Source organism: Mercenaria mercenaria, chromosome 3 (assembly GCF_021730395.1).
Source record: "Mercenaria mercenaria strain notata chromosome 3, MADL_Memer_1, whole genome shotgun sequence".
In the NCBI taxonomy this organism is placed as follows: Eukaryota; Metazoa; Mollusca; class Bivalvia; order Venerida; family Veneridae; genus Mercenaria; species Mercenaria mercenaria.
In genome coordinates, this window is record NC_069363.1 from 35,771,441 (window position 1) to 35,784,233 (window position 12,793).

At 34.5% G+C, this 12,793-nt stretch overlaps 1 protein-coding gene across 1 annotated transcript in view; it reads right to left on the reverse strand.

The window, feature by feature from the left end:
* Positions 1-8,601, reverse strand: part of LOC123525083 (phosphatidylinositol-glycan biosynthesis class W protein-like) — a 28,835-nt gene extending 20,234 nt beyond the window's left edge. The window contains exons 1-2 of the mRNA XM_045303822.2: positions 8,361-8,601; positions 119-520 (exon numbers count right to left, since the gene is read on the reverse strand). Coding sequence (XP_045159757.2) covers positions 119-520; positions 8,361-8,521 — 563 coding nt within the window. The 5' untranslated portion in view covers positions 8,522-8,601. The remainder of the gene's footprint in view (positions 1-118; positions 521-8,360) is intronic.
* Positions 8,602-12,793: the final 4,192 nt, after the last annotated feature.

Sequence of the window (12,793 nt, forward strand, 5' to 3'; positions counted from 1 at the left end):
TGTCTTCATTTCTAGGAATACTGGTAAACTGTTTGTTTATTAAACTACTGAAAAACTGTGTAAATCCCATACTAAACAAATAAAAATAACTAGCTGTATACTAACTACATAAACTCACCTGTCAGTTGCTATTATTCCTCTAGCCTCAGGTGATACCACAGCATTTGTGATAAGAAAGCCGCCTACTCCAACATCCATCAACCCTGTTCCATATGTCTCTGCCTTTGCAAAATATCTTGGAAATATCTTGAAGTCCACAGCAAGGATTGAAAATGCAGTTATCACATTTGCATATGCTCTGTAATATGTGATAAATGGTCTCCTGTTGCCCATCTTAACATCTGTAAGAGTTACCTTTTCTCTAACAGATCTGATTGCTTTCTGCCTCATTTTGATGTTGAATATTAAAGCAAAACTCATGAAGAAGATGAAGAGACATTGGAAGGAATTTTCACTGAATACTGACATGGTGAACTGCAGTGGAACTATGACTGCTATGAAATCTAGCAACAGTCCAAGCCTGAAATAAAATTAAAAATATGATGGTAAATGTAATGGCGACAAATCCTCATTCCAGCAATCTCTTATTAAAATTATTTAGATGACCTACAGTTGTATCATGAGAGCTATGAAAGCTGTAAATCATAAATGGTCTAAGCAGAGGACATATAAAATTTGAAGTAGATGATTTGAGCTAGAAATTAGAACTATCTTTTCTTAACAATTTTTGGCATTTTGGGTGCAGGCGGTCACCTTTTTTGCCAACTGATGGTTAAGACATTTCATTTCTGTTAGTGTGTCCTTTATCATTTTGAAGTCATTAGCTCTATGATTACTTTTGGTTTGTCTGTTTAGAGATTGATTCAAAGTGTGTAAGTTCATGATACTGTGAAACATAATTAAACTACATGTGTGTCCACAGGACACTGGTGCTTTCCACTTCCTGTCACTGTACATAGGTTTCATGACTCTAGGTGAAATATATAACACAAAACGTTCAAGCATTTTAAACTGCTTTAACTGCCCTACTGCCTGAGGCAGGTAAAACTGCATTTTAAACTGCTTTTATCTGTAAATCCTTCTTGTTAGCTCACCTGATGAGTTTTTCTGATTGCTCAATGTCCGGCGTCTGTCTGTCATCCGTCAACATTTAGCTTGTGTATGCGTTAGAGGCTGTATTTTTCAACTGATCTTCATGAATTTTGGTCAGAATGATAAACCCTGATGAAATCTAGGCCGAGTTTGAAAATGGGTCAACTGGGGTCAAAAACTAGGTCACTAGGTCAAATCAAGGAAAAACCTTGTGTATGCAAAGAGCTATAAAAATAAATAGATCGGCAACTTGAAAGGCATATAGAGCAAATCTCGCTTACATCCCGTGACAACTGAATGAGATCTCGTTTACCGGAAGTGACACTTTCTCCACGCGCCATTTTGTATGCGAAAGCAATTATTCAACGGTAAATTAATTATCTATGTATGACCACGCTTCTTTTGATGGCAAGAAACGTGTACTTTGTGTCTTAAGACTATTTCACATTAAACTAATGTTGTTTTAGAAGCCAACATGTATTTTAAATGTAGTTTTAAAGGTACAAATTGTAACTCCATGCTCGCCGATGTTTGTTTTTACTGAGATAACGCCAATTCACGCCTGACACGAGATCACGCGAGATTACAGCCAGTTGCCATTCTGTGTATTCTATACTTCTTTGGTGTATGCGATAGAGGCTGTATTTTTCATTTTATCTTCATGAATTTTGGTCAGAATGATTACCTTGATGAAATCTAGGCTGAGTTCGAAAATGGGTTATCTGGGGTTAAAAAGTAGGTCACTAGGTCAAATCAAAGAAAAACCTTGTGTATGCGATAGAGGCTGTATTTTTCAACTGATCTTCATGAAATTTTGTCAGAATGATCATCTTGATGAAATCTAGGCCAAGTTCAAAAATGGGTCATCTGGTGTCAAAAACTAGGTCAAATCAAGGAAAAACCTTGTGTATGCGATAGAGGCTGTATTTTTCAATTGATCTTCATGAATTTTGGTCAGAATGACTGCCGTGATAAAATCTAGGTGAAGTTTGAATATGGGTCATCTGGGATCAAAAACTAGGTCACCAGGTCAAATCAAATAAAAACCTTGAGTATGCCATAGGGACTGCATTTTACACCGGATCTTTATGAAATTTCATCAGAATGTTTGTCTATATGAAATCTAGGTGGAGTTTGAATATGGGTCATCTAGGGTCAAAAACTTGGTCACCCGGTCAAATTAAAGAAAAACCTTGTGTATGCAACAGGGGCTGCATTTTACACTGGATATTCATAAAAATTTAGCCAGAATGATTGACTTGACGAAATCTAGGTCAAATTAGAATATGGGTCATCTGTGGTCAAAAATTAGGTCACTAGGTCAAATCAAAGAAAAATCTTGTGTATGCAATAGAGACTGTATTTTTCAATTGATCTTCATGAAATATGGTCAGAATGCTAGCCTTGATGAAATTAAGGTCAAGTTTGAATATTGGTCATCTGGGGTCAAAAACTAGGTTGCTAGGATATATCAAAGACAAGAAACGCGGCAATGCCACAAAACCAGGTTTTCAACACTTTTCATAATAAACAAGAGTGCCAGAATGTCACAATATACGCCCGTCACAGCAAATATTTTTACTCTAGCACCTGTATTTGCAGATGTAATTTTAATTTTGTGGTTGTTTAGTAATCATTGTAATTCTTTTGTTTTTCTAAGTCCACAAAAAAACTCCTTACCAGGTAGAGATACCTTAAAATACACCTAAAATTACAAAGTAACAACTATGTTGTACCACAGAAAAGTGGTTTTGGTTTTTCCCTACAGTCAATTATAAAAAAAGTTACAATATAAGTTATTTATAGTAACAACTAAGGGAAGTTAATCTTAAAAAAAAAAAAAAAAATTTAAGTCCACACAGAAATCCTTACCAGGTAGAGATTGGTCAAAATACACCTCAAAATTGGATGTAACATGCATGTTGTACTACAAAAAAGTGGTCTCGATTTTTCCCTACGTCTAGTAATGAAAAAGTTACAATATAAGCTATTTATAGTAACAACAAAGGGAAGTAATTCTAAAGAAGGGAACTGCGCAAGACACTTCGTCTCATGATGGTGTATAATTGTGCCAAGTTACATCAACATCCCTCTATGCATGAAGAAGATATGCTCCGGACAAAGTTTTCATTCTTGTATCCTTTGACCTCTAAGTGTGACCTTGACCTTAGACCTAGGGACCTGGTTCTTGCGCATGACACTCCGTCTCATGATGGTGAACAATTGTGCCAACTTTCATCAAAATCCCTCCATGCATGTAGAAGATATGCTAACCCTAACCCTATTTTTAGTAACAATGACCTTGACCTTGATCCCAGAAACCCAAAAATCAATCCCAAGCTACAACTTTATATAAGTTTTCTATACACCAAGTTTCATCATGATAGCTCATTCCTAAGTTAAGTTATTGACCGGAAACCCTTTTTCTATTTTAAGTAACAGTGACCTTGACCTTGACCTTGACCCCAGAAACCCCAAAATCAATCCCAGCCTTTGTCTTGATATAAGCTACATACATACCAAGTTTTATTCAAATATCTTTACCGAAACAAAAGTTATTGACCGGAAACCCTTTTTCTATTTAAAATAACAGTGACCTTGAACTTGACCCCAGAAACCCAAAAATCAATCCCAGCCTTTGTCTTGATATAAGCTACATACATACCAAGTTTTATTCAAATATCTTTACCGAAACAAAAGTTATTGACCGGAAACACCAGTTTGACCCCGCCGCCGCCACCGCCGCCCGCCCGCCCGACAGACATCTACCCCAATCTAATAACTCAGGTTTTCCTTGAAAACCTGGTTAAAAAACGTTTTGTATGCGATAGAGGCTGTATTTCTCAATCGAGGTTAATGAAATTTAGCCAGAATGATTGCCTTGATCAAATCTAGGTCATATTTGAATGTAGGTCATCTTAGCTCAAAAACTAGGTCACTAGATCAAATTGAAGAAAATGCTTGTTTACACTTGAGACCACATTTTTTATGCAATCTTAATGAAAATTGGTCAGAATATTTGTTTCCATGAAATCACTATGTCAAACATGTTTACACTGTTAAATGTGTTTCTTAAGTGAGCGACCTAGGGCCATCTTGGCCCTCTTGTTTTTAACACTATCTCAGGTGAGCAACCTAGGGCCATATTGGCCCTCTTGTTTTTAACACTATCAAAAGAGGAGAGGGAGAGGGAGGAGGGGAGGGGGGAGAGGAGATGGACAGACCGACTAACAACTCCAAGTGTCCCCCTAAAAATTTTGGGGGCACAAAAAAAGATACAAACCTCTTAAGATTTTAGGAACTAAAATTGGATAAAGATTTTAAGCTAAAATGTTAGGAGTGACCCCAAGAAATGATACATAGCTATAACAGCTGGTAAAACTTCAAATGAAAACTTCAGCAACAGGTAACATCAGCTTTGTGATTCTAACTATTCTACTACCTTCTTTGACTTCTCCTGTATCCTGTGTCACAGTTTTACACTTGATTCACTTTGACTAAAAAGTATATTAGCAAAATAGCTTTTAAAATTTATGTGGTCTCTGGTTTGAGTCCCAAATCATGCTTTTCACTGTTCTTACCCTGTGTCCTTTTGGACACTGATAACGTTGCTTGGTTAGTCTTTAAATACTGTAAGTTACTTAAAATGAAATTTAATTGTAAACATTACTTTAGTGGAAAAGATACTTCTTTTTCACAGTTAAGAACATGATTCGTAATAGGGGTTGTTTTCAAAATAATGAGGAAAAAGTGTGACATAGGAGTTGAAAATTCAAACACATAATTATAATATATCCTGTTGTGTTAAATTGTCCTCTATTTTTTTATGAAAGCAAATACTTCAAACTACAAGGAAATAACTTTGGAAAAGTGTTGAGAATCAAGATAAGTAATAATACAACATAAACACTCCAAGTCCTTTTGAACCGACTAAAAGGCTAGGCATCCGGTTACTGGACGGCTCCAATGCAGGCTTAGTAGGCATCCAACAGGCTGGTAACATTGCCCAATCGGGCTTTGGACATAAAAACTAATATTTCTTGAAAAATAATGAAGATATTTTTTTCAAACTTGGTCCATTTATTAAGCATAACATATGATGCATATTAAGTTAGAAATAACTTTGTTGCCTTCAGTTTTGTTAGAATTATTTCCCTTTTTCAGATTTTTATGATGCATAATTTTTGAAGTCCAAAAAAAAATGTTTTAATGCAAAATGCTTAAAACAGAAAAGGGTTCAATGGCTTTCTATTGCTCCAAACTTTTGCGCCAATACCTTTCTTCTATACTGGTTGGGAACCATTTTCCGGACACATTTTCATATTTCGGCTCCGTTATTCCCTAAAAAAGATATTTGACATAAATGAAGCCCACACTGCACAAACTTCAGCTCCTTCCACATCCGATGTTGTAATCAGCATCGCGTTGTGACGTAAAATATGGGTTCCATGGGGCCTTAAATGGGGTCACTAAAGTAAGTTTTTTTCCTTTCAGGTAAACCAGTATCCGGACAAATATTTTGACGGCGTTTTGTTGTTAATTTGATATCAAAATAAGTAATTAAACTATTTCTACACATTTCTTTATCATTTATCTCTTCAAAATTGCACATGAAACATAACCCGACGTTCAACAGCAGCTACGGAAGCAGACCTGGTTTGACTATAAAAACTCGAATTTCGTCTTATACGAATTCTTGATAATTCCAATAGATATAGAATAAAATTAGTGCAAAAATCGACAGCCCTGCATCTTACGTAACTTTTAGCGTGAAATTAAAAGTAGAACATGTTATTAGCAGACAATCATCATGTAGTTTGATTATTTCTTCCCCACTTGATACCTCGGCATGTGTGAACTACTGCGCATGCGCAATGCTATCTTCATGTCCCGTTAAGATAGAAAGTTGTTTTGTAAATGCAGGTGAGTTATCATCAAAAACCCAAACATTATACAGCCTTATAAAATAGTGGTTTGTTGTAGACATGAAGAACAAACATCTAAATGATCTAGATGAAACAATTACATGAATAACAACGAAATAAAACGGATATTACATGTGTCTGGAAAATGGTCCTGTCCGGAAAATGGGTCCCAACCAGTATATTTAGGGTTAATACTTTGTTTCTAGTACAGATGTTTGAACATTTTTTTTTCAACTTACTTTTCTCTATAAAATTGTAAGTGAGAGCACATTAAAATGTATACATTTATGTACTAGCGCAATAATTTAAAGCATTAGAAAGCCATTGAATCCTTTTTTGTTTTAAACTTAGCATTAGAACATTTTTTTGGACTTCAAATATTATGCATCATAAAAATATGAAAAGGGGAAATAATTCTACCAAAACTGAAGGCAACCAAGTTATTTTTATTTTAGTTTGTATCATATGTTATGCTTAACAAATGGACTAAGTTTGAAGAAAATATCTTCATTGTTTTTCAAGAAATATTATTTTTATGTCCAAAGCCCGATCGGGCAATGTTACCAGCCTGTCCAATCCAGATGGCTGGACTCTTTGACTAACATCGTGTTACTGCGGTAACTGTTTGGGTTTCTCTCAATGGGACCTCATTGATGCAATTATTATGTGTAATAGCAGAGCTACCGGCGCCGCAAAGCGGCGCCGACAGCGTCGCATTACAGTTAGACGTATGAACAAGAAAACGAATAGAGAGATCTAACTGTGTATACTATCGAGTTGAAAATTCGTGGTACTTTTTGGAATCGGTGTTGTTCGGATTTTTTCATGTGCACTATGCACATAGTAATTAATCAGTAAAGACGTCAGTAGACGCTTACTGTTTACGGTTGACAAAAGCGTCTCGCTTACTGCTTTGAATATTGAATAAAAATGTTAATGCGCGTTTGATAATAAACAATAAGTGCTAAATACATTTTCTACGAAGAGAAAAGAAATAAAACACAATATTTTCATTTTGAAACGACTTTCGTCATGCTGCCATTACCGAACTTTATTATATAAACTTATGTTTGTCACGATGACGTCATAACTCCACAGTGGTGTAGTGGTTAGCGAGTTCGCGTTGAAAACCTGAGGTCGTGAGTTCGAACCTCGCCTGGACCAGATTTTTTTCTCAATCCCTTTTTTTATTTCAGTTTTTTTGTTGTATTATTATGACTTTTAAAAATATTGTATAACTAAAGTCATTCATGTGAAATTTAACAAGTGTTTAGTTTTGATGTCAGGTTCCAATGTAGTGCCTGTGCAGTAGCCAGTAGACATAACTTTAAAAAAAAGCTTTAAGATCAAAATATACAGGCATTGAACTGTGAAAAGCAAATAATGCTCCTCTCCCCTTCGCATATATTTCATCCGTTAGCTTTAAAATCACTGACCAGAGTTTATCAAAAAAACTAAAACTATTGGCGATGAATTATCAATAAACATCAAAAAGGTTCTTACTATCATCTCTATTCCATAGTGCTAAAAGATTAACCATAAAAAGGCCATAGAAATGTTAACTTAGAAGTTCAGTAAATAAACAGGGTTTTTCGAGAATTTCGGCAAACACCGTTTTTCTCTAGGTAAAATTCTGATCATTAACTTTTAAAAATTGCTAGTCTTTTGGGTTTAAAACAAGCCTTGTACAGTCATGTAAATGATAGTAATTTTCCCATACCAGGCGTCTATTATAGCAGTATTTTTTTATGAAAGTTGGACACAATCATTCTTCCTTTCAGAAAGAACAATATTTGACAATATAAATGACATTTAAAAGAATTACAATAGTCATTTCCAGGATTACGTAAATTCTAATTTCTATTAACTTTGGAACTGAAACATTAACTTTTTACATTAAGTCCTTATTGCCAAACATTCACACGCAAAGAGACAGAATTCCTTCGGCTATTGGCCTAATGAGATTCTGTTAGGTTTGAAGCTTTTCAATTTGAAGGAGTTATCATTTGTGACTGGTTTCCAGTATGATAATAAATTTATGTAAAATTGTTGATATAGTACGTTTTAATAAGAATAACAGAAATTATTCAAATACGTTTTTTTTCTTTATCTTGGTGCAGATTTTAATCTATATCGAACTTTCTTTTAATTATATACAGAATATCTTTCGAGTATTTCACATGTCAAGAATCCATAATTCCAGACAATTCCAACACCACTCCTTTAATTTTTAAGGGGCACTGTGATTTTTCAAGGGAGCTCTGCCTTTTAGGTAGCACCTAATTTCATATTAGGACATTGATTCTACAGTTTTCCATCAGTTTAAAAAAACTTATTTTTTACCACAAGTTTTCCTTGAACTTGGCCAGACCTGGGACTGCCGCGACACAAACATCTCTGATGTAGACAGGTAACAGACAGGCAATTCCTGTAACAGCTATGTGCAGCACATTAGTGCCTTTCGTACCACTGACAAAGGCTTCGTGTTCTTCTTTGTAAGTCATTTTCAACCTCTAGATTTGATTTATCCGTTGACAAAACATATTATCTCATGGGCGCAGACATCTTGAATGCAGATTGTACAAATATCGGAAGAAACATTTTCCACGGAAAGATAACTTTACTTTCCGTGGAAAGAACTAACATATCGAGGGTTCAACGCAATAAGGGCGTATCTACATATAATAATCATATGTAGATACGCCCTTATTGCGTTGAACCCTCGATATGGTCATAACACTTTAATATGAAAGTAGGTGCTACCTATAAGGCAGAGCTCCCATGAAAAATCACCAGTGCCCGTTAAAAATTAAAGGAGTGGTGCTGGAATTATCTGGAATTATGGATTCGTTTAGGAAGTTTACGTTCTTTAGATCTATTAAAATTATTAATGATAATTCATGTTTTCTGAATGCATGTTTTAGACTGCATCAAGATTAATTCTCGACATGTGAAAACTCTACAAATATTCTGTATATAATCAAAAGAAAGTCTGGTATAGATTAACATCTGCACCAAGATAAAGAAAAAAAACGTATTTGAATAATTTCTGTTATTCTTATTAAAACGCACTGCATCAACAATTTTACATAACTTATTATCATACTGGAAACCAGTCACAAAATGATAACTGCTTCAAATTGAAAAGCTTGAACTTTGAAAATTTCAAACCTAACAGAATCTCATTAGGCCAATAGCCAAAGGAATTCTGTGTCTTTGCGTGTGAATGTTGGGCAATGAGGACTTAATGTAAAAAGTTAATGTTCCAAATTTAATTACAATAGACTTTAGTTATACAATATTTTCAAAACTCACAATAATACAAAAAAATGAAATAAAAAGTAAAAATTAAAAAAAATAATCTGGTCCAGGTGAGGTTCGAACTCACGACCTCCGGATTACAACGCGAACTCGGTAACCACTACACCATTGTGGAGTTATAACGTCGTGAGACAAACATAAGTACATGTATATATAATAAAGTTCAGTAATGGCAGGGTGACAGAAGTCGTTTCAAACTGAAAATATTGTGTTTTATTTCTTTTTTTCTTCGTAGAAAATGTATTTAGCATTAATTTCTTATTATCAAACGCTCATTTGCATTTTTATTCAATATTCAAAGCAGTAAGCGAGACGCTTTTGTCAACCGTAAACAGTAAGCGTCTACTGACGTCTTTACTGATTAATTACTATGTGCATAGTGTACTTGAAAAAATCCGAACAACACCGATTCCAAAAAGTACCACGAATTTTCAACTCGATAGTATACACAGTTAGATCTCTCTATTCATTTTATTTTTCATACGTTTAATCGTAATGCGACGCTGTCGGCGCCGCTTTGCGGCGCCGGTAGCTCTGCTATTATATATTGATATACCACCAAACACTAATTGAAGAAAATAAATGATGAAAATATCAATTTGCGGTATAATAAGAAATAAATAACAAAATATGACTCGGATTACTTATATCAAATGATTCAACTTTGTCAAATCACATTACAAATATTTGTAAAAAAGCTAACTCAACGCTTGGTTTCTTGAGACGTAATCTGAAACATTGCCCGATGGAATGCAGGAAAACAGCTTTCATTGCCTTAGTAAGATCACAACTGGAATATGGTTCGATAGTATGTGACCCATATCTGAAGAAAGATATTGATAAACTGGAAAAAAATTCAACGTCTGGGTGCTCGTTTTATCTTAAATAATTAGAAATCTCAAGAAGAAGGATGTGTAACACAGATGCTTAACACTCTTAAACTCAACTCTTTACAAAATCGTCGTGTTTACAACAGATTGGTGATGCTCTACAAGATAGCAGGGGGTATGGTGCCAGCAGTGGACGCAAATAATTACCTGACAATTAAATAAACCAACCAGACGATCAATAAAGGTGAAATCGTATACAAACTTTACAACATCTAATATACTAGACAGACAGATATCCAATAACTCTCGCTCGTACATAATACCGCATGCTCACACAAATCAATTTAAAAAGTCTTTTTTCGTGGAAACACTTGTGTATTGGAACCACCTAGAGGACAGTGTAGTGCGCGCATCTACAGTCGAGGGTTTTAAGAAAGCCCTCCCAGATCACTTCTAGCCTCTATACCAGAAGTAGTCCTTCTACGTACTCGAACAGATACAGAGAGATACAGAGTCACCGTATGAACGTCTCTAGTTTGGAAAAAATTAATGAAAAACAATTTCAGTAAAATAATTTTGAATTCATGTACACTAACAAAAACATAGTGTATAAAAAAATAGAGAAGTTTAACAGTAAAAAGGCTACAGGTGCAGATACAATTTCAGTTAAACTAATGAAGTATGGAAAACCTTCTCTCTTGCAACCCATTACACATTTAATAAATTATTCAATAGCAACTGGCATATTTCCTGATAGGCTTAAGCAAGCTCAAGTTACCCGCCTATTTAAGAAAAATGATGTTTTAACAAAATCAAATTACAGACCCGTCAGTATTTTACCAGTACCATCCAAAATCTTTGAAGAGGTATTAGCCGAACAACTTACTGCATGATTTGATAACATTTTTGATAACTTTCTTTGTGCATTTAGAAAAGGTCATGGTTGCCAGACAACTCTTCTTAGACTGCTGGAGGACGGAGACAGGCAATTTGACAACAATGAATATGTAGCGGCTATTTTAATGGATTTATCTAAGGCCTTTGACTGCCTCCCCCATGAGATTCTTCTTTCAAAATTAGATTGGAAATATTGTCAGTTTTTCGGCAAAAATAAATAAAGGGGTACCCCAGGGGTACCCCAAGGATCTATATTAGGACCTTTGCTCTTTAACATTTTTATAAATGATATCTTCTACTTTATAGAAAAAAGCACATTATACAATTATACAGACGATAATACCGTATCTTTTCATTCACCAGATTTTGACAATTTAATCCATATTTTACAAATAGAGAGTAATATCCTTATAGACTGGTTTAATTTTAATAAGATGCAAGCAAATCCTGATAAATTCCAATCAATAGCAGTTGGTAAAAAAACTTTTGCAAAAAATCCGGTTTTTAAAATTGGTTCGAGCAGCATAACGTGTGAAGAAACAGTTAAATTATTAGGTGTTGATATTGATTAACTTTAATTTCCATATTGGTAATATTTGTAAAAAAGCAGGTAGGCAATTATATATTCTTCAAAGACTTGGAAATAACATGAACAAGCTTAACAAACTTACAATTTTTCATACATTTATACTTTCAAACTTTAATTTCTGCCCGATGGCATGGCACTTTTGTTCAGAATACAACACTAAAAAATGGAAAAACTGCAAGAAAGGGCATTAAGATTTGTATACAATGACTACTCTTCCAGTTATAAAGATCTCTTAACAAAAGTAAATTTACCTAGCTTACATATTAGAAGAATGAGAATAATGGCAATGGAAACTTACAGAATTTTCAATGAAATTTCACCAGTTGTTCTTTCAGATCTTGTCATAAAAAATCAAGTTTTAACTTCAGGTATTCAAATATTTTACAGGTTCCTAGAGTAAAAACAACAACCTACGGTAAGAACTCTTTTAGGTATGCTGCCCCCGTGCTGTGTAACTCTTTACCAGACGATTACAGAACTGCAACAAGCTTCAATCAGTTCAAGAGGTTGATGTCCTCATGGACAGGAGCTGATTGTAAGTGTGTTGCATGTTCGTAAGGAGGGACACAGCAAAGGGGTTGCTGCCAATATTTTTCAATGTAAATTTTGTGTATGTCCTCCCTTATTTATTTATGAATTGTCTTTCCTTGCTCTTTGTTCTCATTTATTTGCTGATTTGTTTTTGTTTGCTCTGTGCTAATGCAATGTATCATTATTATTTTGCTCTTTTACTTATTTATTTGCTGATTTGTTTTTTGTTTGTTCTTTGCTAATGCAATTTACCATTATTATTTTGTTGATTGATATTGCTTAAATGTGCTTGCCTTTGTTCCCATCACACTTGCATGTACTTGTAGATGTATCATTTAATCAGCTTATAATGCTCCTTGTGTTTGTTTCTATATGTCTATTGCTTAATTGTTTTAATCCTTAAATGTTTTTATAATTTGTACATCTGTGAAGGAGTTGCTGATTAGTTCTCTCCAAATCTGATTTGGGATGATAATATTTTAAAACCATTTTCTAGCAAAACACAGTTGTGTCCTTTTTTCTTTTCAGTGTTTTATACAGATCTTCTTTTTTATGGCAGTTTTTAGACCCTTGGGTCAAGATCAGCAAATCCAGCATAGTTTTAATCA